The 26,836-nt window shown below is 38.2% G+C and overlaps 1 gene segment (V, D, J or C); it reads right to left on the reverse strand.

Annotated features, from left to right (window-relative positions):
• Positions 1 to 23,200: 23,200 nt before the first annotated feature.
• Positions 23,201 to 23,694, reverse strand: LOC134757209 (T cell receptor alpha variable 8-6-like). The segment is given in 2 exon segments: positions 23,201 to 23,561; positions 23,645 to 23,694. Coding segments are annotated over 2 exon segments (411 nt in total).
• Positions 23,695 to 26,836: the final 3,142 nt, after the last annotated feature.

Raw genomic sequence — 26,836 nt, forward strand, 5'->3', positions numbered from 1 at the left:
TTCAGCCCATAGCAGTGAATACCTAGAAGTTTTAGTTTCTATGGCAGGAGGCAGGCGGGTCCAGGAAGAGAGGAAGTTTTATAGTCAGGCCATCGAAGTCAGGTTTACATCTATCAATTCAGTAGCTGTTTCTGTCTTCTGTGCCTACATTATCTTGGCTGTAGAACATGGATCATGAGTAAATAATAATACTACCTTTTCAGAGCTGTTGAAGGTTAATGATGAGATCATAAAATGTCATTTAGCACAGTGCCTGACATTCATTAGTGACTGAAAAATTATTATTGTTATAAGAAATGCAGAACAGTCAAAAAGAATAGCAAGAATCTTCTAGAGTATTTTATAAATGTTCTCAAAAATTGATTTTAAGGTATTTTGTGTGTAAAACAGAGGGAGAGATGGGAAAGAGGAGAAGACAGGAGAACAGAGAAAGGAAAAAAAGAAATGAAGAGAAGAAGAGATTGCTGGCTAGAGCAATATGTAGATTGGAGAGTTCCAAGACATAAGTCTAGAGGAAGGGTCTGGGTCAGATGACTGCCAAAATAAATCTTTATGTTTTTCAGTGTGAAATAAAGACATATGAAACCTTTTTGAGCAAAGAACCAGTGTTATTTAACAAACTGAAATTTTAATCTGTCTGCTCTCTTCCAGATAATTTTGAAACAGTCTGTGAGGAAATTTAGAATAGTAGTTAAAAGATGTACCCTGGTTCAAAGACATTAAATGATGGGTCTAATGTCTCACAATGAGGAGGTCAAGAATATAGTACTTTTAATATTTGTATGTATTTAGCTGTATCTGCAAAAAGTAACCAGAAATATTGCTGACCTCTTGGGAAAACTGTGAGATAGAGGTAAAACTGTGAGGTAGAATAAACCTATTTTTATAATAGTGCTGATATTACTTGAGTCTTTCACTGTGTTGACATTTACACTGATGAAGCAAATGCAGTTGCTGACGTTTTAACACAGGTGAAATAAATGAACCCAAAATATTCTAGTAGTCATTGTACATAATCATTACCACCACACTGGCGAGAGAAAAAGATTTTACTCAACAATGTCCTAGATGTAGAAGCAAAATTTTTTAAATTAAATCTCGACCCTTGAGAGTACACCGTTTTAATATTCTGTGTGATGACATAGGACGTATGCATAAAGTTCATCTGTGGTGTACTAACACGGTGGTGTCTCAAGAGAGAAAGACACTGGAGCATTGTTTGAGTTGTGAGCTAAACTAGCTGTTTTTCACAGAACTTTTTTTTTTTTTTTTTTTTTACTTGAAGGCATGAGTCACAGAACAGCAGATTTGGGTAGTTGGAAGGTATGTTCCTGAAAATGATAAAATGTGAGCCTGCCATTTTGAGGAAAACAACTAATAGTGGTTGTCGCCCATGATAATATTTGAGCTTCCAAGTGAAAATTAGAATTTTGGAAAATTTGCATCCACTACCATCGGCTTCACACCTTCCCAATTCTTAGCAGTTTTACTGATAAAATTGGTGGTGAGAGTAAAGAATGCAATTTTTGAAACTATAGTAATGTATTTGTTTTGAAATTTTTATAAATCCATGGGAAGTTGCCAAAATAGTTTATAAAACCCTATGTACTCTTCACATAGCCTCTTCCAGTGGTGACATCATATATAACTGAAATGCAATATAAATACCAGGAAATTGACATTGTTCAAATACCACTAACTAGACTACAGGTATTATTCAATTGTCACTATTTTCCTGCTTTTCTCCGTGTGTGTGCATGCATACTTGTGTGTGGTTCTTGATTTTATCTCATATAACCACCAGCGTAATCAAGATTCAGACTGTTCCATCAACATAGAATTCTCTCATCCTAACACTCTATATGCACAAACACCCTCCCATGCCCAATCTCTGTCCCCTAGCAACCATCTCTTATAGTTCTGTTATTTTGAGAATGTTATATATATGGAATCAAACTGTATGTAACCTCTGGGAATTGACCCATACAGGTTGTTCCATGTATCAATAGTTTGTTCTTTTTTTTTCATATTATTCCATGGTATGAACTACGATAGTTTATTTAACCATTTACCCGTTGAAAAATATCTAGGTTGATTCCAGTTTTTGGCAATTATGAATAAAGCTACTATGAATGTTGTATAAGACTTTATGTGAATGTTACTGGGATAGATGTCCAATGCACAATGGTGTGGTCATATGACAAGTGCATGTTTAGTTTTATAAAAAAACTGCCAGATTATTTTCCAGAATGGCTGTACTATTTTACAATCCCACCAGCAATGTATAAAAGTGTCCATTTCTCTACATACTCACCAACATTTAGTATTATTATTGTTTTGTATTTTAGCTGTTCTAATATGTTTATAGTGATATCTCATTGTGATTTTTATTTTCATTTTGCTAGTGAAGAATGATATTGAATAATCTTTTTATTTGCTTATTTTTCACCCATATTTCTACTTTGGTGAAATATCTATTCTATTTCTAATTGGATTATTTATTTGTTTCTTTTTTACATTGAGATTTGCGTGCTCTTTATTCATCGTAGATACAAGACTTCTGTCTGATGTGTGGTTTATAAACATTTTCTCTCTGTCTATAGGTTGCCTTTTATTCTATTAACAAGGTCTTTCTACAATGCCAAAGGTTTTAATTTTATTTAAGGCTAATTTATCATTTTTTTCTTTTATAGATTGCACTTTTTGTGTGCATGTCCAAGAACTCACTATCTAGCTCTATCTAGTTCTCAGCTATTTTCTCCAGTTCATGATATACGAGTTTAGGATTGGTACAACGATGTGCCGAAGGTCTTGAAGTGAGTTTTATTGATAAAACTATTGTCTTCATAAGCAAGCTATTTTTCCAATTAAGAAAACTCTTAACCTGATTAGGCATCTGTTTGCCCAGATGAACATATTGTTTGCCTGTATTAATTGGTTTGACACGGTTCCCTGAAGAAACCAGTGAAATCACATTAGTGGAGGTTGACTCACATGCTCACAGGAGAGGATTGCTGATTTTTATATTTGCTTAAATGAATTTATTTAACATTCCTTCACTGTGTACATATTGTGTGCTCCATACTGTGTTAGAAGGTTAGATTAAAGCCAGAGAGAACATAATGGCCCTTCTCTGGGACATTCAGCTCAATAGGAAGAGGAGATAAGATAAAGTTTTAATATACTGTGATGGTTACCAGAACATGTTGCAAAGTTGTTAGGAAGGGGGCGAGTAGCTCCAGAAGCCATACAACACATGTAGAGAGAGCTACATCTAAAACCCGGGGGATTTTTTTAAGGAGCCTAATGGCACTTTCATGCCCAATAGTAAAAGTTAAGGGAAACCTACAGCAACAAATTAAAAGCCATGACTATTGAGAACTCAGACTCTTCGAGAATGAAGATTTTTGTCATTCCACCAGGTAAATAACTCCAATCCACCGATGATGTGGATGAGGGCAGAAGAATATAAAATACGTAACAAGAGAAGGAAGCTGTCTATGTCAATTGAAGCCCAGGACCAAGTCTGGAATCAAGGAATGTGGTAGCTTTCTGTATTTTATCTTTGCTCATTATATGTAAGTGTTTCTTTGTATATGCTGCCATTTTATTCTCTCTTTCTTATCATAATTATTTTATATGTAAATTATTGGAGATTAACTTTATAATTTAGTCTGTATATAACAGCATATTCAGTAGAACTTCCTCTGAACTTGAGATGTGGCTGATACAGTCAGGGATTCATACAGTAGTTGTTGGGACTATGGATCATCTCATTTGAGAGAAAGAATGAAAACTCCACTTGTTCAAGGACAGCTTTAGCTTATTAGGTAGAAACATAGTGTCATTTCACTGTTGTTTGGAAGTTGAAATGTGCATATAGGAATGCATATGGACCAGGTGCAGTGGCTCATGCCTGTAATACCAGCACTTCGGGAGGCTGAAGCAGGTGGATCACCTGAGGTCAGGAGTTCAAGGCCAGCCTGGCCAAAATGGTGAAACTCCGTCTCCACTAAAAATATAAAAATTAGCCAGGCATGGTGGCAGACACCTGTAGTCCTAGCTACTCGAGAGGCTGAGGCAGAAGAATCACTTGAACCTGGGAGGTAGAGATTGCAGTGAGTGGAGATTGCGCCACTGCACTCCAGCCTGGGTGACAGAATGAGACTCCGTCTCAAAAAAAGAAAGAAGAAAGAAAAAAAGGAATGCATATGAAAGATCAGTAGCCCAAGGGATAGGGTGTGACAGTTATCAATGTATTACCTCTCAGCTCCAAATCCACCCTAATTACCCTATTTGTGAACTGGATCTGGACCCTCTAAATATTTGATATTAAGCTTTGTCAGTAGAGGGGGCTGGAAGGACCCTGCAGAAGGATGAATGACGCTTCTCTTCCTGGTTCTGGTATGTTTTCCACACTTCTTGTCCACTATGCTTCGCTGGCCTGTAGGACACCAGTGGCACTCCCCTCCAGCAAGCCCGACAAGTGGTTTCTTGGCAAGTTTCACAGCCACCACAAGCAAGTTCAGCAGCACTCCTTTGCGGGCTTCCCATGAATTGTGTTGTAATCCTGGTAGGTATTTTTCTGCTTGTCAGTATTTTTCTCTGGCACCTCAGCAAACTACTCCACTATCCAGCAGGCTCCAGCTACGCACTCCCAATGAGATCTGAATCATAGCCTTGGCAGGAGGGGTCATGCTTATGCCAATCTGTTCCTTTCCTGGGATTCTACCTTAGTCCTAGAGACAGGAACTTCTGCTTACATGTGCATTCCTATATTCCTTAGAGGTTTTTTTTTTACCCATTAGTAGTTAATTACTTATTATTATTTAATAAATCTTTATATTAAACTTCATTGGGCTTCTTTTTTCCTGGCTGGACCCCAACTGAGATAGGAGGAGTCTATGAAACTCATGGAAAGAAAGGTAATAGATATAGAAAGATGAACAATCATAAGCTATGAAACAGCAGAGCACTTTAAGGAACTGTGCTCAGGTATGTGGTGACAACCACATGTGGGGATCATGTGGGGCAGCAGAGGAGTTGAAGAGGTAGGACTGCACCATGGAAGCCTGGACAGTACCTCTGAACAAAGAAAAGAATAATTTTTATGCAGTGCAATACAGTTTTTATTTCAAAAGTATGTTTCCAGTACTACTAGACAAAATAAATACATTTAGTATTTTTAAAATTAATTTAAGCAGGGTAAATAATGAGAATTTTTTGGACAAAATTATGAGGTTAATCTATAGCTAACTGACGACTGATGATATAATATCTAGGAGATAAACTCAATATTAATTTCTGGAGAAAGAATGCCCTGCTCTGGCCATACAGAGAGTTTGCAAAGAAATATTTCCTGTATTTAAAGGGTTTGTGTTCTGCTTCCTTGCAAAACCAGCTACTGTGCCACTTAGAGCACAGTAATACATGGCTGAGTCTTCCTCTTGAGCAAATGGTTTCTTCAGGTGGAAAGATGTCTCGCCTTTGTTAAGGTCAGCAGTGAAGCCTTTGATGCTCTCTCTAGAGATGTGTCTCAAGAGTAACTGAAGGCGTTGTCTGGGGTACTGGACATACCAGAAGAGTTCAGGACTCCCAGAATAGGAATAGTTGCACTTCAGCTCCACTGGGGCCCCTTTAAAGACAGAGAGGAGCTTCTCGGGCTGAGTCACTCTCTGGGCTCTTGTTCCTCCTATAACACCAATTCTGGATCAGGAAAAGTCTTACAGACTGGGTATAATATTCATTAAAGTTATTCTAAATCAGAATACCATAGAAAAATAGAACAAAAAGAGGCTTTACTTACTGAGTATAAATATTATCACAAGCACTGAGATGAGGGTGGGCTTCATGTCTGACCTGTGGAGAAACAGGAAGCTATTTTCTGGAGGTCTTTTCTGGAAACGATTCAGCCACATAGACACTCTGACAGAGAGGTGGATGAGTTTACCCAGCATGTATAGCCAAAAGCTCTTCTTCAAAAAGATCAGGTTGTTTTTGGCTATCAAATTCAATTTGTGTAACATCTCTCTCTAGAGGCCAAATACAATACTGCAGCTAACTCAGGCTTCAGGAAGCCTTCAAATTCAGAGAATGAGAATTTCCTCCTTAGTAAAAGTGTGATGCTATACTAATTGCAATAGAATGTTATTTTTAAAATCCACATATAGGGCTTAATGAAGTAGAATACAAAGTTCAAATATACGAATACATTTGGAAACTTAGTTAAAATGGGGGAAAATGTGCAATCCTAACAATCATTTGGAAGTTAACAGATAAGTTAGGATGCCTACCTTAATACCTGTTATCAAATAAAGTTCAAAGGACATAACATTTAATATTTTAAGTAAAATAAAAAACTTTTAAAATAAATTTAGAAAGATGATGGATTTTCTAAGCATGACAGTCAAAAAACATAAGAAAAAATATTGATCGATTACACTTCATAGAAATTTAAATTTCTACACAGATATTTTAGTGAAATGTTTAAACATTGCCAGATCAAGTTGTTTTATTTTCCGTCCACCATCATTGATTCTGACCTTCCCCACACAGGAAATGGCCCTTTGGGATTTTAGTTCTATACACTTTAAAAAAAAAAAGAAAAAAGAAAAGAAAAGAAGGCCATAAAAAAAGGAACAATCATTTGGCTCAGAAAGACGGAAATTCTAGAAAAATGGTAGATTGAAAGAGTCCCCAATCCCTGGTCCTTAACCAAAGATTTTCTCCGGCTCCCAGTCAAGCTGTGTTGAGAGAGCTCAAGTGAGGTGTCCCATTTTGGGGTCAGATATAAATCTGGGGTCAAGTAGACAGAAGCTCCGGGATTAAGAGCAGAAAACTATGGGTCATGGAGATAGCGTCTCCTGCAGATGTATTTTTTTCTAAAAAGAAAACTAATTCTCTTGAGAAAGTCTCTCCTCTGGCCTCCAAATAGCTGAGAAAAAAGTAAGAGATATGCTGTTACTTAAATGAGGTGGAATACAATGAGATCAGGGAGCAAAGAGATTTTCCTCTAGTTTTCCTGCAGTGTACCGGCATAATTGCTGACGTCAGTACCCCGCTGAGTGCTGCACTGCTGACTAGAGACACAGAAATGTCTAGGTTTTTATGCTTTCAGGATTGCCTCCACTTAAAGTACCCAGGAATTGGACAAGTCAGGAGGGGAGTGAAGAAAGGGAAAAGATATCTCAGAGACAAATGGGAGCCTCATCTGGATCAAGTATAGCCTGAAAAAATTATCAGGGTCAGTGGCCCGATTTCCTTAGCCAAAAAAATCAGGACATGTGATTTGAAAATTGATTGTGATTTTATTTATAAGAAAGCTCTCACAAAGAAAGAATATCTCATCGAATGCATCGTTTATTTAATCACCCTTAAAGGAGTAAATACAATACAATTAAATTAAGAGAATTCTGTTAACATAGGACATATAGTCATCATGAACATATAAAATGTCTCCAATGAGACTTTGGTTGATAGAGAAATAGCACGTGTATATGATGGCCACCCCAGCTTATTTCCATCTCTCTTCTTCTATCCAACACTTTCTCCATTCACTTTGCAGCCCCACCTGGTCAATTCTGCTCTGTGAACAAGAGGTAGAGGTCACATTTTTTATTGTGGTAAAAAAACACATAACATTAAATTTACCATCTTGACTATTTTAAAATGTATAATTCAGTAGTGGTAAGTATCTTCACATTGTCGTGCATCAGATCTCTAGAACTTTTTAACCTTGCAACACAGAAACTGTATGAGGCATAGACCACATTTTGAAATTCAATTAAATGTGTCATCTTTTTTTCCCCCAACCTCATTTCTTTTACTCTCTTTTATCCTCTCTCTGAATATTTTCATTATTTTTTTCTCATTTCTTCTCATTTCCTTTTTCTTGTTTTTCTAGTTTCAAAGGAGGTATAAAAGAAGGTGGAAATTATTGAAATAATTTCAAAGTCGGAATAGAGACTCATATTTTAGAAGTTTTAGTCATAAAAATTAAAGCTGTAAGGCTTCCAGCTTTATCATTTCCCTTGCTGATTTCTAAGATCAATCTTCTTGGGAGACCGTCTCTGTGACACCCATCACAGCCACAGAACATCTTTGCAGATGAATAAATGGAGACTCCCCCTGTCCGTTTCATATGTGACTAGTTCAGATGCTTTGCTAACTGATGCTAACTCTCAGTTTTTCGCTGAGTCAGCTATCTCAGAACTTGAGGGAAAAGTTCCTCATTTAAAGTAAAGCCTAGAGAGCCTCCTAGTGGTTTGAAACCATCAGGCCCACTAACTCATCTGTGGAGTCGCAGAGTCTTCATCCCAATTCTTTCCTGAGGAACCACCCAGATTGTCAAGAGCAAAAAAACTGTCAGGCTTATGGTGATTTTTTTTTTTTTAAAAAGGAAACTGGTTTCTTCCTCCAAATTCCATGTACAAGAGATTACCATATTAAAATATTTTATCAAATTGCTTCCTCAAGGTTTAATGTGATTTCTCCAATTTATTTCAAAGTAAGTCCTTAGTAATTTATTGAGGTCTACTGTAAGCTAGATCTTGTGCTAGGTCTTAAGAAATTAAAAAATTAGTAAGACATTTTCTCTACTCACAAGACATTGCAGTTTAGTGGGAAAGACAAACGTGCACATGTGTGTGTTTTCATATATATCAAGTAACACCTCAAAAAGTACAAAATGAACCCAGAAATAAGGAGCCATTTCTTAAAACAGAGGATGGTTAGACAAAGATTTAAGGAGAATATGATCATTGTTGTTTGTTCCTAGAAAAAACAGAATGCAATCAAGAAGCTAAATAAGCTTGTGAGTTGAATAGAGGCCCTTACTAAATGAAAATGAAAGAAGAGCAAATGGACAAAGATGTAGAAAGAAATTGGAGCCTATTTCTACAAAGATGTAGAAAGAAATTGGAGCCTATTTTTTATTATTAATTTAAAAATATTGCAGAACACGTGGATGAATACATAATATATATACAGTTTAAATTTTTGTCTGACTATGACTTTCAAGCACACAGCAGTTTGCAATGTGTTTGGTACCCAATTATATGTCCTGATAACCTATTGATGTTAACATGTTTGCTTCCTAATATTCCATAGTAAAGATTTATTACAGTTTCTGTAGCCGTTCTCTGAGAAACATCTTATGTTTTAATTTTCACTATTACAAAAATAATCTGCAGTAAATATTTTGTGCATGGCTATTTGGTGGAATAAAGTGTAGAAATAAGCCATGTGGTTACCTGGAGTACTAGTACACAAGGCAGAGAAATGAGCAGCTGCAAAGACCTTGAGGCAGGAAAATAATTGGTATGTTAGAGCAACAATAAGTGCAGTGAGGCTGGAGGGTGGGAGTAAGTAGGAAGGCGGTAGCTGATGTCAAATGTCAAAGATATGGCAGGGAGCTAAATGGACTTGTATATTATAGTAAAGAATTTGGTTTTCCTTTGAGTGAGATGGTAAGACATTACATAGTTGTGAGCACAGAAATGAAATTATCTGAATTATGTTTTAAAGAGATTGCTTCTCCTGCTGCATGGAGAACAGACAGAAGAGGAACAATGGCAAAAGAAAGAAGTTCAGTTAGGTTTCTTTCAATCAACTAGGCAAGAGATTACTGTGGCTTGGATCAGAGTGGTAGCAGTAAAGGTCATGAGAACTGGTTGATTATGGGGATATTTTGAAGAAATGGCTGATAGGAATTCCTAATGGATCAAGTGGGGATGTGAGAAAAGTGATAAGACAATGATGATTTCAAAGTTTTTGGCTAAGGGGATTAGAAGATTTGGTAAATGGAGTTGTCTTTTACCAAAATGAAGAAATGTTCACAAGAAGCGAGTGGGATGTAAGGGGAAGGCTTAGTGAGTATAGAGGTCAAATTCAGTAGACTATTTTCAGATATATTAAGTGGAGGATGTCAAAAAGAAGATGTCAAATAGATTATTTGATACTCGAATCCAGAATCCAGATGAGTTATCTGGGATTCAGTTATAAATTTGGATATTTAAATGGGATTTAAAGCCAAGAGACTGAATAAAACCAGCTGTGAATAAAGTATTTATAGAGGAAAAAGATTTCCAAGGATAAATTTCTGAGGCTTGCCAATGTTTAAAGATTAGATAAATGAGGGGAAAAAACAGCAAAAAAGACTGAGAAGGAACAACTGACAATACTGAAGCAGAGGGAGGGAGGAGCCAAGATGGCCGAATAGGAACAGCTCCGGTCTACAGCTCCCAGCGTGAACGACGCAGAAGACGGGTGATTTCTGCATTTCCAGCTGAGGTACCGGGTTCATCTCACTAGGGACTGCCAGACAGTGGGCGCAGGCCAGTGGGTGCGCGCACCGTGCGCGAGCCGAAGCAGGGCGAGGCATTGCCTCACCTGGGAAGCGCAAGGGGTCAGGGAGTTCCCTTTCCGAGTCAAAGAAAGGGGTGACGGACGCACCTGGAAAATCGGGTCACTCCCACCCGAATATTGCGCTTTTCAGACCGGCTTAAAAAACGGCGCACCACGAGACTATATCCCACACCTGGCTCGGAGGGTCCTATGCCCACGGAGTCTCGCTGATTGCTAGCACAGCAGTCTGAGATCAAACTGCAAGGCGGCAGCAAGGCTGGGGGAGGGGCGCCCGCCATTGCCCAGGCTTGCTTAGGTAAACAAAGCAGCCGGGAAGCTCGAACTGGGTGGAGCCCACCACAGCTCAAGGAGGCTTGCCTGCCTCTATAGGCTCCACCTCTGGGGGCAGGGCACAGACAAACAAAAAGACAGCAGTAACCTCTGCAGACTTAAATGTCCCTGCCTGACAGCTTTGAAGAGAGCAGTGGTTCTCCCAGCACGCAGCTGGAGATCTGAGAACGGGCAGACTGCCTCCTCAAGTGGGTCCCTGACCCCTGACCCCCGAGCAGCCTAACTGGGAGGCACCCCCCAGCAGGGGCACACTGACACCTCACACGGCAGGGTATTCCAACAGACCTGCAGCTGAGGGTCCTGTCTGTTAGAAGGAAAACTAACAAACAGAAAGGACATCCACACCAAAAACCCATCTGTACATCACCATCATCAAAGACCAAAAGTAGATAAAACCACAAAGATGGGGAAAAAACAGAACAGAAAAACTGGAAACTCTAAAACGCAGAGCACCTCTCCTCCTCCAAAGGAACGCAGTTCCTCACCAGCAACGGAACAAAGCTGGACGGAGAATGATTTTGACGAGCTGAGAGAAGAAGGCTTCAGACGATCAAATTACTCTGAGCTACGGGAGGACATTCAAACCAAAGGCAAAGAAGTAGAAAACTTTGAAAAAAATTTAGAAGAATGTATAACTAGAATAACCAATACAGAGAAGTGCTTAAAGGAGCTGATGGAGCTGAAAACCAAGGCTCGAGAACTACGTGAAGAATGCAGAAGCCTCAGGAGCTGATGCGATCACCTGGAAGAAAGGGTATCAGCAATGGAAGATGAAATGAATGAAATGAAGCAAGAAGGGAAGTCTAGAGAAAAAAGAATAAAAAGAAATGAGCAAAGCCTCCAAGAAATATGGGACTATGTGAAAAGACCAAATCTACGTCTGATTGGTGTACCTGAAAGTGATGCGGAGAATGGAACCAAGTTGGAAAACACTCTGCAGGATATTATCCAGGAGAACTTCCCCAATCTAGCAAGGCAGGCCAACATTCAGATTCAGGAAATACAGAGAACACCACAAAGATACTCCTCGAGAAGAGCAACTCCAAGACACATAATTGTCAGATTCACCAAAGTTGAAATGAAGGAAAAAATGTTAAGGGCAGCCAGAGAGAAAGGTCGGGTTACCCTCAAAGGGAAGCCCATCAGACTAACAGCGGATTTCTCGGCAGAAACCCTACAAGCCAGAAGAGAGTGGGGGCCAATATTCAACATTCTTAAAGAAAAGAATTTTCAACCCAGAATTTCATATCCAGGCAAACTAAGCTTCATAAGTGAAGGAGAAATAAAATACTTTACAGACAAGCAAATGTTGAGAGATTTTGTCACCACCAGGCCTGCCCTAAAAGAGCTTCTGAAGGAAGCACTAAACATGGAAAGGAACAACCAGTACCAGCCGCTGCAAAATCATGCCAAAATGTAAAGACCATCGAGACGAGGAAGAAACTGCATCAACTAATGAGCAAAATCACCAGCTAACATCATAATGACAGGATCAAATTCACACATAACAATATTAACTTTAAATGTAAATGGACTAAATTCTCCAATTAAAAGACACAGACTGGCAAGTTGGATAAAGAGTCAAGACCCATCAGTGTGCTGTATTCAGGAAACCCATCTCACATGCAGAGACACACATAGGCTCAAAATAAAAGGATGGAGGAAGATCTACCAAGCAAATGGAAAACAAAAAAAGGCAGGGGTTGCAATCCTAGTCTCTGATAAAACAGACTTTAAACCAACAAAGTTCAAAAGAGACAAAGAAGGCCATTACATAATGGTAAAGGGATCAATTCAACAAGAAGAGCTAACTATCCTAAATATATATGCACCCAATACAGGAGCACCCAGATTCATAAAGCAAGTCCTGAGTGACCTACAAAGAGACTTAGACTCCCACACATTAATAATGGGAGACTTTAACACCCCACTGTCAACATTAGACAGATCAACGAGACAGAAAGTCAACAAGGATACCCAGGAATTGAACTCAGCTCTGCACCAAGCGGACCTAATAGACATCTACAGAACTCTCCACCCCAAATCAACAGAATATACATTTTTTTCAGCACCACACCACACCTATTCCAAAATTGACCACATAGTTGGAAGTAAAGCTCTCCTCAGCAAATGTAAAAGATCAGAAATTATAACAAACTATCTCTCAGACCACAGTGCAAACTAGAACTCAGGATTAAAAATCTCACTCAAAGCCGCTCAACTACATGGAAACTGAACAACCTGCTCCTGAATGACTACTGGGTACATAACGAAATGAAGGCAGAAATAAAGATGTTCTTTGAAACCAACGAGAACAAAGACACAACATACCAGAATCTCTGGGACACATTCAAAGCAGTGTGTAGAGGGAAATTTATAGCACTAAATGCCCACAAGAGAAAGCAGGAAAGATCCAAAATTGACACCCTAACATCACAATTAAAAGAACTAGAAAAGCAAGAGCAAACACATTCAAAAGCTAGCAGAAGGCAAGAAATAACTAAAATCAGAGCAGAACTAAAGGAAATAGAGACACAAAAAACCCTTCAAAAAATCAATGAATCCAGGAGCTGGTTTTTTGAAAGGATCAACAAAATTGATAGACCGCTAGCAAGACTAATAAAGAAAAAAAGAGAGAAGAATCAAATAGACACAATAAAAAATGATAAAGGGGATATCACCACCGATCCCACAGAAATACAAACTACCATCAGAGAATACTACAAACACCTCTACGCAAATAAACTAGAAAATCTAGAAGAAATGGATACATTCCTCGACACATACACTCTCCCAAGACTAAACCAGGAAGAAGTTGAATCTCTGAATAGACCAATAACAGGAGCTGAAATTGTGGCAATAATCAATAGTTTACCAACCAAAAAGAGTCCAGGACCAGATGGATTCACAGCCGAATTCTACCAGAGGTACAAGGAGGAACTGGTACCATGCCTTCTGAAACTATTCCAATCAATAGAAAAAGAGGGAATCCTCCCTAACTCATTTTATGAGGCCAGCATCATTCTGATACCAAAGCTGGGCAGAGACACAACCAAAAAAGAGAATTTTAGACCAATATCCTTGATGAACATTGATGCAAAAATCCTCAATAAAATACTGGCAAACCGAATCCAGCAGCACATCAAAAAGCTGATCCATCATGATCAAGTGGGCTTCATCCCTGGGATGCAAGGTTGGTTCAATATACACAAATCAATAAATGTAATCCAGCATATAAACAGAGCCAAAGACAAAAACCACATGATTATCTCAATAGATGCAGAAAAAGCCTTTGACAAAATTCAACAACACTTCATGCTAAAAACTCTCAATAAATTAGGTATTGATGGGACGTATTTCAAAATAATAAGAGCTATCTATGACAAACCTACAGCCAATATCATACTGAATGGGCAAAAACTGGAAGCATTCCCTTTCAAAACTGGCACAAGACAGGGATGCCCTCTCTCACCGCTCCTATTCAACATAGTGTTGGAAGTTCTGGCCAGGGCAATCAGGCAGGAGAAGGAAATAAAGGGTATTCAATTAGGAAAAGAGGAAGTCAAATTGTCCCTGTTTGCAGACGACATGATTGTTTATCTAGAAAACCCCATTGTCTCAGCCCAAAATCTCCTTAAGCTGATAAGCAACTTCAGCAAAGTCTCAGGATACAAAATCAATGCACAAAAATCAAAGCATTCTTATACACAAACAACAGACAAGCAAAGAGCCAAATCATGAGTGAACTCCCATTCACAATTGCTTCAAAGAGAATAAAATACCTAGGAATCCAACTTACAAGGGATGTGAAGGACCTCTTCAAGGAGAACTACAAACCACTGCTCAAGGAAATAAAAGAGGGTACAAACAAATGGAAGAACATTCCATGCTCATGGGTAGGAAGAATCAATATCGTGAAAATGGCCATACTGCCCAAGGTCATTTACAGATTCAATGCCATCCCCATCAAGCTACCAATGACTTTCTTCACAGAATTGGAAAAAACCACTTTAAAGTTCATATGGAACCAAAAAAGAGCCCGCATCGCCAAGTCAATCCTAAGCCAAAAGAACAAAGCTGGAGGCATCACACTACCTGACTTCAAACTATACTACAAGGCTACAGTAACCAAAACAGCATGGTACTGGTACCAAAACAGAGATATAGATCAATGGAACAGAACAGAGACCTCAGATATAACGCCGCATACCTACAACTATCTGATCTTTGACAAACCTGAGAAAAACAAGCAATGGGGAAAGGATTCCCTATTTAATAAATGGTTCTGGGAAAACTGGCTAGCCATATGGAGAAAGCTGAAACTGGATCCCTTCCTTACACCTTATACAAAAATCAATTCAAGATGGATTAAAGATTTAAACGTTAGACCTAAAACCATAAAAACCCTAGAAGAAAACCTAGGCATTACCATTCAGGACATAGGCATGGGCAAGGACTTCATGCCCAAAACACCAAAAGCAATGGCAACAAAAGACAAAATTGACAAATGGGATCTAGTTAAACTCAAGAGCTTCTGCACAGCAAAAGAAACTACCATCAGAGTGAACAGGCAACCTACAACATGGGAGAAAATTTTCGCAACCTACTCATCTGACAAAGGGCTAATATCCAGAATCTACAATGAACTCAAACAAATTTACAAGAAAAAAACAACCCCATCAAAAAGTGGGCGAAGGACATGAACAGACACTTCTCAAAAGAAGACATTTATGCAGCCAAAAAACACATGAAAAAATGCTCATCATCACTGGCCATCAGAGAAATGCAAATCAAAACCACTATGAGATATCATCTCACACCAGTTAGAATGGCAATCATTAAAAAGTCAGGAAACAACAGGTGCTGGAGAGGATGTGGAGAAATAGGAACACTTTTACACTGTTGGTGGGACTGTAAACTAGTTCAACCATTGTGGAAGTCAGTGTGGCGATTCCTCAGGGATCTAGAACTAGAAATACCATTTGACCCAGCCATCCCATTACTGGGTATATACCCAAAGGACTATAAATCATGCTGCTATAAAGACACATGCACACGTATGTTTATTGCGGCATTATTCACAATAGCAAAGACTTGGAACCAACCCAAATGTCCAACAATGATAGACTGGATTAAGAAAATGTGGCACATATACACCATGGAATACTATGCAGCCATAAAAAATGATGAGTTCATGTCCTTTGTAGGGACATGGATGAAATTGGAAACCATCATTCTCAGTAAACTATCGCAAGAACAAAAAACCAAACACCGCATATTCTCACTCATAGGTGGGAATTGAACAATGAGATCACATGGACACAGTAAGGGGAATATCACACTCTGGGGACTGTGGTGGGGTGAGGGGAGGGGGGAGGAATAGCATTGGGAGATATACCTAATGCTAGATGACGAGTTAGTGGGTGCAACACACCAGCATGGCACATGTATACATATGTAACTAACCTGCACAATGTGCACATGTACCCTAAAACTTAAAGTATAAAAAAAAAAAAAAATACTGAAGCAGAGGGAAAAAAGAGTGAGATTTCTAAAAACCAATAAAGAAAGCATTCCAGGAAGGAAGTGTTCTACAATGTCAAATGTCACTATGCCACGTAAGATAAGTCAAAAATATTAGTTTTTTATATGTAGCAATAAATGCATGCATATATAAGTTTAAAAGGCTAAATTTTTCTATTAAGATATAGAAATTATCTGAATGGTTTTCATATCCAGCCTTCTACTGCTTAAGAGGCACAGCTAAAAGAAATATCAAGGAAAGTTTAAAGTGTATGATTGAGCTCTCATTGCAGAGCGGCCTGCTGGCACTCAGGCAGGACCACCATGCCCACAGTGAACACCACATTCAACTAGATGCCCAAGAGGAGGTCAGTTCTGGTGAAGGGCAAATAAAGAAGCCCATGAGAATAGGAAGAATTCTGTCTGTGAAAGGTGTGACATCAGAAAGATGGCAGAACAGAAATCCCTGGACCCTCTTTTCCCCGATGGACACACCAATTCAATAGCAATAAATAAATCAATTCACTTGTGAAAAATCCAGTAACTAGTTCAGAGTCTCCAGTACCTTGAATGAGCAAGCAACCAGCCACATCAAAGATGACAGGAGGGTTTCTGACATTTTCCTACCCCCAGTACTGTGTCCCATAAATGAGAGGAAAGCCCCAGTTTCAGTCTCTCCCTGGGGAGGGAAAGACTTGGACATTACATCCAACATTCTAGCTTTGCCACAGGCTGCCTGAGAGACTGGCTTCCATCACACCTGTCAAGGAGCATTGATAGGACCCAGTGTATTCCTGATGCATAGGGTCACTGAAAACAAAGAGGGCAGTTTTCGTTGTTTCATTTTTTGAGACAGGATGTGACTGTGTTGTCCAGGCTGGAGTGCAATGACACCATCATGACTCACTGCAGCCTCAAACTCCTGGACTCAAGTGATCATCCCATCTCAGCCTCCTGAGTAGCTGAGGCTACAGGTATCTGCACACTACCCCACTAGGTCAATATTTCTATTTTTTGTGGAGAAGGAGTCTCACTGTTACCCAGACTGGTCTCAAACTCTTGGCCTCAAGCATTCCCACCTCAGCCTCCTAAAGTGCTGAGATTACAGGTGGGAGCCACCATGCCCAGCCACAAAACAAGTCTCAACAAATTTAAGAAAGTGAAATCATACCACGTATTTTTTCTAATGAGAATGGAATAACACTAGAAATAAATAACAGATGCAAAACTAGAAAATTTCAAAATATATGGAAATTAAACATCATATTCTTGAGCAACAAATTGGTCAAAGAAATCAAAAGTCACATTAGAAAATGTTTTGAGATACAAACACAAAAAAACAACATATCAAAATTTATAGAGTGAGCAAAAGCAGTACTAATAGGGAAGTTTATAGCAATAAATACCTAAATTCAAAAGGAAGACCTCAAACAAAAAACATAACTTTACATCTCAAAGAACTAGAAAAAAAGAACAAGTGAAGTCCAAATTTAGTAGAAAGAAGGAAATAATAAATATTAGAGCAGAAATAAATAAAACATAGAGTAGAAAATAACATAAAAATAAGCAAAACTAAGTTTTGAAAACATAAGCTAAATTGACAATCTTTTAATTAGACTGAAAAAGAAGAGAGAAGATTCGAATAAACCAAAAATGTAAGAGAAGACATTACAATGGATGCCACAGAAATAAGAAGAATCTTAAGAGACTATTACAAACAATTATACACCAACAAATTGGAAAACCTAGAAGAAATGCATAAATTTATACAAACATATAACCTACCAAGACTGAATCATGAAGAAATAAAAAAATCTAAACAGATTTATAACTGGTAAGGAAATTGATTCAGTAATCCAAAACCTCCTGACAAAGAAGACAAAAGACCTGACAGCTTTATTAGTGAGTTCTATCAACCATTTAAAGAAGAATTAACTCTAATCCAAAAAATTGAAAGGGGAATACCTCTAAACTTATTTTATGAAGCCATTATTACCCTGATACCAAAGCCAGACAAAGACACTACAAGAAGGTAGGGTACAGACCAATGTTCCCGATGAACATAGATGCAAAAATCCTCAATGAAATGCTAGCAAACCAAATTCAATAGCTCACTAATAGGATCACATGCAATAATCAAGTGGAAGTTATCCCTGGGATGCAAGGATGTTTTAACATATAAAAATGAATTAATGTGACACACCACATAACACAATGAGGGATAAAAATTACATGATCATCTCAATAGATGCAGAAAAAGAATCTACAACATTCGACATCCTTTCATGCAGGATGGTTCTCTGGGTGGTCTTGGACCAACCCCGTTCTCTCCACTTTCTTGTTTGTGGTTCTCAAGAATAACTGTAGAATGGGCTGGGCGCGGTGGCTCATGCCTGTAATTCCAGCACTTTGGGAGGCCGAGGCGGGTGGATCACGAGGTCAGGAGATCCAGACCATCCTGGCTAACACGGTGAAATCCCGTCTCCACTAGAAAATACAAAAAAAATTAGCCGGGCGTGGTGGCGGGCGCCTGTAGTCCCAGCTACTTGGGAGGCTGAGGCAGGAGAATGGCGTGAACCCAGGAGGCGGAGCTTGCAGTGAGCCGAGATCGCGCCACTGCACTCCAGCCTGGGCGACAGAGGGAGACTCTGTCACAAAAATATAAATAAAAAAATTAAAAAAAGAGAATAACTGTAGAATGTACTGGGAATGTAACATCTTCAGACAGGAATGAAATGGCTGGAACAGGCTGGCTGTATTTCAGATACCCCCTAGAAACAGTGTCCTTCAGTACTTTTTGGCCCAGGGTATCATATTACCCAGGGGTCTAAAACCCAGGGCATGCTAATTTCTGGGGTCCCTCAGGTGTGGTACAACTGGGCCACATGCAGATGACACCCTATCCACCCTAGACAGCTTTCCTGAGCCTTGGGGGACCTGTTTGCAATGAAACCTAAGCTTCTGTTGTCCCTTGCTTATCTGTAATTAATAAACCTGTTTCATGTACCTTGTTGTATGCATGTGTATTCTGTCTCACTGGACTCAGACAAGTTGGTAACCAGTACACAGTGAACCTGCTTCACATTTTGTGATAAAAATATTCAACAAATTGGGAAATTACCCCAACATATTAAAGGCCATATATAAAAAGCCCACAGCTAACATCACACTCAATGGTGTGTGAAACACAAAAAAAGCTTTTCCTCTAAGATCAGAACAAGATAAGGGTAACCACCCTCACCACTTCTATTCAGGATAATACTAGAAATCCTAGCCAGAGTAAATAGACAGGAAAAAGAAATTAAAAGTACTCAAATCAGAAAAGAAGTAAAATTATTTCTGTTTGTAGATGACATAAATTCATTAAAAACCCTGAAGACTCCACCAAAAAAGCCTATTAGAAATAATAAATGAATCCAGTAAAGTTGTAGGGTATAAAAATCAACACACAAAAATCAGTGCCATTTCTTTTTTTTTTTTTTTTTGAGACAAAGTCTCACACTGTCGCCTGGGCTGGGGTGCAGTGGCGCAATCTCGGCTCACTGCAACCTCCGCTTCCCGAAATTAAGTGATTCTCCTGCCTCAGCCTCCCGAGTAGCTGGGATTATAGGTTCTTGCCACCATGCCCAGCTAATTTTTTACATTTTAGTAAAGACAGGGTTTCACCATGTTGGCCAGGCTGGTCTCAAACTCCTGATCTGCCTTGGCCTCCCAAAGTGCTGGGATTACAGGCATAAGCCACCACACCAGGCCCATCAGTAACATTTCTACACATTAGCAATAAACTATCTGAAAAAAAATCCAGAAAACAATCCATTTATTATAGCTACAAAAGATTAAAATGTTTAGAAGTAAACTTAACTAATTAGTCTAAAGGCTTGTACACAGAAAACAACAAAACATTCATAAGAAAAATTAAAGAAGGCACAAATAAATGAAAGATAGTCTATGTTCATGAATTGGAAGATTTAATATTGTTAAGATGTTTATATGACCCAAAGCAATCTACAATGCTATCCCTATCAAAATCCCAATGAAATTTTTATGGAAATAGAAAAAAACTAAAATTTTAATTCTAAAATTTCTATGGAAACACAAAAGGCCCAGAATAGCTCAAACAATCCTGAGAAAGAAAAACAAAGCTAAAAGCACCCCACTTCTTGGTTTCAGAATATACTACAAAGCTACAGTAATTAAAACATCATAGTTCTATCATAAAGACAAACATACGAACCAATGGAACAGAATAGAGAGCTGAAAAATAGACCCACACATATGCACTCAGCTGATGTTTGACAAAGGCATCAAGAATACATAATGGGGAAAGAGTAGTTCTTCAACAAATTGTGCTGTGGAAACTGAATATCCACTTGCAAAAGAATGAAATTGGACTTCTAGCTAACATAATACACAAAAATCAACTCAATATTAATTAAAAACGTAAAACCCAAAACTGTAAAACTATTGGAAAAATATATGGGAAACTCTCCATGACTGTGGTCTAAGCAACAGCTAATTCTTATATGTGACACCACAGGCACTGGCAACAAAACCAAAAGTAGATAAACAGGACTTTATAAAATTTAAAAGATTCTGCCCATCAAAGAAAATAATCAATAGGGAAAAAAGCCAACATGTAGAGTGAAAGAAATATTTGCAAACTATATGTCTGATAAGGGGCTAATCTTCAAAATATATAGGGAACTCCTATAACTATCAATGTTTTAATAATGATTAAAACATTGGCAAAGGATTTGAGTAGATATTTCTCCAGAGAAGACATACAAATGGCTGAAGTTATATGAAAATCTGCTCAACATCATTAATCACCAGAGAAATTAGATATCGCAATGAGTTCTTACCTCTCACCTTTTAGGTTGGCTATTATAAAACAACAACAACAATGTTGATAAGAATGTGGAGAAGTTGGAACTCTTGATGCAAAATGGTGCAGCAATTATGAAAAACAGTAAGGAGTTTCCCCCTAGAATTAAAAATGTACCATATGATTCAGCAATCCCACTACTTGTTATTTATCCAAAAAATTAAATTCAGGATATTGAAGAAACATTTTCTCTCCCATGGTCACTGCCGCATTATTCACATTAGCCAAGATATGGGAACAACCTAAATATCTACTGATGGATGAATGAATAAAGAAAATGTGATATATGCATAAAATGGAATATTCTTCAACCTTTAAAAAAGGAGATTCTGCCACATGCAAAAACATGGATGAACCCTAAGGACATTATGCTAAGTGAAATAAGCCAGTCATAGAAGGCCTGCATGATTCCACTTACATGAGATATCTAAAACAGTCAAACTAATAGAAGTAGAGAGTAGAATGGTGGTTACCATTCTTGGGGCTGGGGGAAGAAGTGGGGAGGTGTTGATGAAGGGGTACAAAGTTTCTATCAGATAAGATGAAGAATTACTAGAGATCTGCTATTGAACATTGGGCCTATAGTTAACTGAGTTGTACACGTAAAAAATTTGTTAAAATAGACATCATGTTAAGTGTTCTTGGCCTGTAAAATTTGAACATAATCAAAATAACAGACCATAAAAGGCACAATGAAAAGACAAATCTGTAAGAAAAACTACAAACGAAAATGAAATGAGGATGAAAGTAAAACTGGAAGAGGTGGCACGCTAAGAAGTAACTAAAGAAAGTCAGCAGCCAAAGAAACCATAAGCAAGAACCTTAGTCTTTGGTGCAAGAGAAGAAGCCAAGTCTAAATATTTTTTATTATAAACCCTCTACCCTCCTTTAGCTCAATTCATAGGAATATTTTTAAACTACTTTAAACGCATGTTTTATAATAAGGGAAGAATACAACTTCATCTCTTTTTAAAAGAGGAGATTTAGGCAATTGTAAATATTTTTAAGAAGTGAGATGATTCATTTCATAATTTTTGTCATCAAATATTATAAAATGTTGAATTAAGGAAGACAACTTCTGTATGTGTGAACATTTTATAATACTTTGAGAGGCATTTTTTAATTCTACCATGTGATCAAACTACAAATAAAAATTTGGAGTAATAATCATGTACATAAAATATCTTAAACATGTTGGTTTTTTGATATAATTATTTCAGAGTAAGTAATAGGGTACCCTGGTCTTGGATATGCCCATTAGAATTCATATACGCTCTGATAATGTAACTGGAATTTTTTGTTGTGTATTTTTATATAATAAATCTGTGTAATCTCTTAAAATAAAATGCCTCAGAATTTTAAAGTAGTTTTTAAAGTAGTTGAATCTAGTGTATTTGATATCTTTATATTGGTTACATTTTTATCCCTCAAGTTTGTAACTTGGAAATCACTGGAAGAGCTGTTTTAAAAAAGATCACAAGTTGATGGCTTAGTTTTTCAATATTGTATTAAGATTTATGTTTAATTTCCTGTTTTGCATAATGATCACAAGATTAAAAATCTTGATATTATGTCTAATTTACTTTAAATATGTCAATACCACACAGTGGGATATTATGTATGTGCTAGAAGTTAAGCTTCAAATCTAGGTTGAGAATCTACAGCACACTGATTGAGAATCTGTGCTGTATGGGTTACCCTAATTGAGAATCCATCCTGCACAGCTTTTAGCTAACATTCTAATCAATTACATCGGTTATTCACAAGTTAACACCTGAGGCAATACTAATCATAATGGATGCTAGAAATAATTTTGTATAAAAATGTTGTTGCCTTTTATTTAGGAGCTCTGACACCTTATGATGTGCTTTCTTCAGAGTGAGGAGGAGGTCCCCACTGAAGAAATTCATCAGGAAACCTCCATGTGGGACAAAGCATATCTGAATGTGGCATGACATTGACATTGGAGCAATTATTCCGGAGACAAACCCTACCAAGGGCTCAGCCCACCCTGCCCTATGTGCCTTCAAAACGGGCACAGAAAAAAGGGACCCTCTTGAAAGCTGCACAGGTTGAGTTCTTGAGTCACAGAAAGTCTCAGCATCTCAGGAGGTTTGTGTTCAGCTCTCCTGCAGTCTCAGGCACTGTGTCACTCACAGCACAGAAGTACTCAGCCACGTCGCTTATATGGACTGAGGGTTTCCTCAAGTGGAAGGAAGTTTCACTGTTCTTAAATTCAGCCTCAAAACCGTTGATGCCTTTAACCAGGGTGGATCCTGATAAATACTTCAGGAGAAGCTGGAGCCCTTGGTTGGGGTATTGCACATACCAGAAGAGATACACTGAAACAGACGATGAGTAGTTGCACCTCAGCTCCACAGGGGCTTCTTCAAAGACAGGGACTTGGCTGTCAAGCTGGGTCACAGACTGGGCTCTGGTTCCTCCTGCAACATCAATGCTGTTTGAGTAAAAAATGTGTCTCAATTTAGATTCAATTACAACACAGTCACTTCTGTGGAAGGAAAAAGAATGGAATGTTACTCACCCAGGGTAAAAATCACCTGGAACGCTGGGACGAGCAGCAGGAGCATGGCTGAGCAGTGGCAATGCTGCAGGACCTTGAGCTGGGCGGACAGAAGCCAAGGGCGCTGAGCCTCAGGAGCTAGGAGCTGTGAGGAGGTTGGATTGGACAAGTCCCTGGCTTTGAAAAGTTTCAGAAACAGAAAGAGGCTTTCCCTTAAGGAGCCTGGATGTGTTCTGACCTCTTGCTCTCGTCACAGCTCCCTATCTACACAGACATCAATGAGCTACATCAGCCAGCTGCAGGGAGGAGGCTCAGTGGATGAGGATGGTCTGCGATGAAAACAGATGCCTACTTGATAGAGGCCACAGGCGGAACCACGGATCAAAGGGAGCAAGCTGTTTCCTTCTCATTTCAGACATGATATCAAAACTTCAACAGAAAGCGTTTCTTTCCTCCTGAATCTGTGATGATGTCACCTTCTGTATAGTACATGGTATTAATCTCAAAATTAATGAGAAATTGCAGCCATAAAGCAAATCGCAATAAATTCAAAAATACCAAAATCATACCAAGCATACTCTTGGACCACAGTGTAATAAAAATAGAAATCATTACCAAGGAGATCTCTCAAAACCACACAGTTACACGGAAATTAAACAACTTGCTCCTGAATGACTTTTGGGTAAACAACAAAATACAGCAAAAATTAATGAAAACAGAAAGATAAAATTCCAGAGTCTTTGGTTTGCAGCTAAAGGTGTTAATAGGAAAGTTTATACTGCTAAATACCTCTATCAAGAAATTAGAAAGATCTCAAGTGAACATTCTAGCATCACAATTAGAGGAACTAGAAAATGAAGAACAAACGAAGCCAAAAGCTAGCAGAAGAAAATAAATAAATAAAATCAGAAAAGAACTGAACAAAATTGAGACTTGAAAATCCATACAGAGGATCAATAAAACCAAAAGTTGTCTTTCTGGAAGAATAAACAAGATTGATACACCACTAAGTAGGTTAATGAAGAAAATAAGAGAGAAGTTCCAAATAAGCACAATCAGAAATGACAAAGGAGACGTTACAATTGATCCCATAGAAATACAAAAGACCCTAAGAGAATACTAGGAACACCACTATTCATAAAAATTAGAAAACCTGGAGAAAACGAATAAATTCCTGGAAGCAAATAACCTCCATATATTCAACCAAGAAGAAATTGAAAACCTGAACAGACTAATAATGAGTTCTGGAAATGAGTCAGTAATAATAATTTTTTTAAACCTGCCAACCAAAAATAACCCCTGGACCGGATGGATTCACAACAGAATTCTGCCAGTTTTACAAAGAAGGACTGGTACCAATCCTACTGAAGCTATTCCCAAAACATTGAGGAGAAGAGTTCCTTCCTAACTCATTCAATGTAGTCTGCCTCATTCTGATACTAAAATCCAGCAGAGACACAATGAAAAAAGAAAATATCAGTCAATATCCTTGACAAACTTAAACATAAAAATCCTCAACAAAAATACTAGCAAACTGAATCCAGCAGTACATCAAAAAGTTAATTCAAGGTCAAGTAGGCTTCATTCCTGGGGTGCAAGGTTGGTTCAACATAGACGAATCAATAAATGTGATTCACCACAGAAACAGAATTAAAAGCAAAACCATATGATCATGTCAATAGATGCAGTCAGCTTTCAATAAAGTCCAACATCGCTTTGTGATAAAAACCCTCAACAAACTAAGCATGGAAGGAATATACCACAAAATAATAAGAGCCACCTATGACAGCCAACATCATACTCAACGGGAAAAAGCTGGAACCATTCCCCTTGAGAACTGGAACAAGAAAATAATGTATACTCTCAGTACTCATATTCAGTATAGTATTGGAAGTCCCAGCCAGAGCACTCAAGAAAGAGAAAAAAATAAAGTGTACCCAAATAGGGAAAGAAGCAGTCAAATTATCTGTCTTTGCTGACAGTATGATTTGATATCTAGAAAAATCCTCAAGGTTCTGCCAAAAGGCTCCTAGACTTGATAAAAGATTTCAGTGAAGTTTCAGGATGCAAAACAAATTTGCAAAAATCAGTAGCATTTCTGTACACCAATAATGTTCAAGCTGTCTGTTCAAGCTGACAGCTGGGACATTGGAGTGCTGGGACGAGCAGCAGGAGCATGGCTCAGCAGTGGCAATGCTGCAGGACCTTGAGCAGGGTCCTAAAGACTAAAGAACAAAATTACATTTGCAATAGACACAAAAAGAATAGATACCTAGGAATACAGCTAACCAAGGATGTGAAAGATCTCTACAAAGAGAACTACAAAACACTGCTGAGAGAAATCAGAGATGGCACACAAAAAAAGGAAAAACATTGCATACCCTGGATTAGGAGAATCCATATCTTTAAAATGTCCATACTACTCAAAGCAATTTACAGATTCAAAGCTATTCCTATCAAACTACTAATGCCATTTTTCACAGAATTAGGAAAAAACTATTCTAAAATTCATATGGAACCAAAAGAGCCTAAATAGTGAAAGCAATCTAAGCAACAAGCACAAAGCCGGAGGCATCACACTACCCAACTTCAAACTACACTACAAGGCTACAGTAACCAAAACAGCATAGTACTGGTACAAAAATGGACACATAAACCAATGGAACAGAATAGCAAATTCTGAAATAAAGTAACACACCTACAACCATCTGATCTTTGACAAAGTCAACAAAAATAAGAAATTGGGGAAAACTCTCTAGTCAATAAATGGTGCTGGGGATAACTGGCTAGCCACATACCAGTGTATGTGAATGAAGCTGGACCCCAACCCATCACTATACACAAAAATTAATTCCAGATGGATTAAAGACTTAATTGTAATACCCAAAACTATAAAAATCTTAGGGGGGAAAAAAACAGAAAAATACCCTTTTGCCATCGGCATTGGCAAAGAATTTATGGTTAAGTCCTGGAAAGCAATTGCAACCAAAACAAAACTTGAAAAGTGTGACCTACGTAGTTTGTGCACAGGAAAATAAACTATCAATATAGTAAACAGACAACCTACAGATTGGGTGAAATTATTTGCAAACTATGTATCTGACAAAAGTCTTATATCCAGAATCTATAAGTAACAGGCTGGGTGCGATGGCTCATACCTGTAATCCCCACACTTTGTGTGGCTGAAGCTGGAAGATTGCTTGAAGCCA

This window comes from Gorilla gorilla, chromosome 15, assembly GCF_029281585.2.
Source record: "Gorilla gorilla gorilla isolate KB3781 chromosome 15, NHGRI_mGorGor1-v2.1_pri, whole genome shotgun sequence".
In the NCBI taxonomy this organism is placed as follows: Eukaryota; Metazoa; Chordata; class Mammalia; order Primates; family Hominidae; genus Gorilla; species Gorilla gorilla.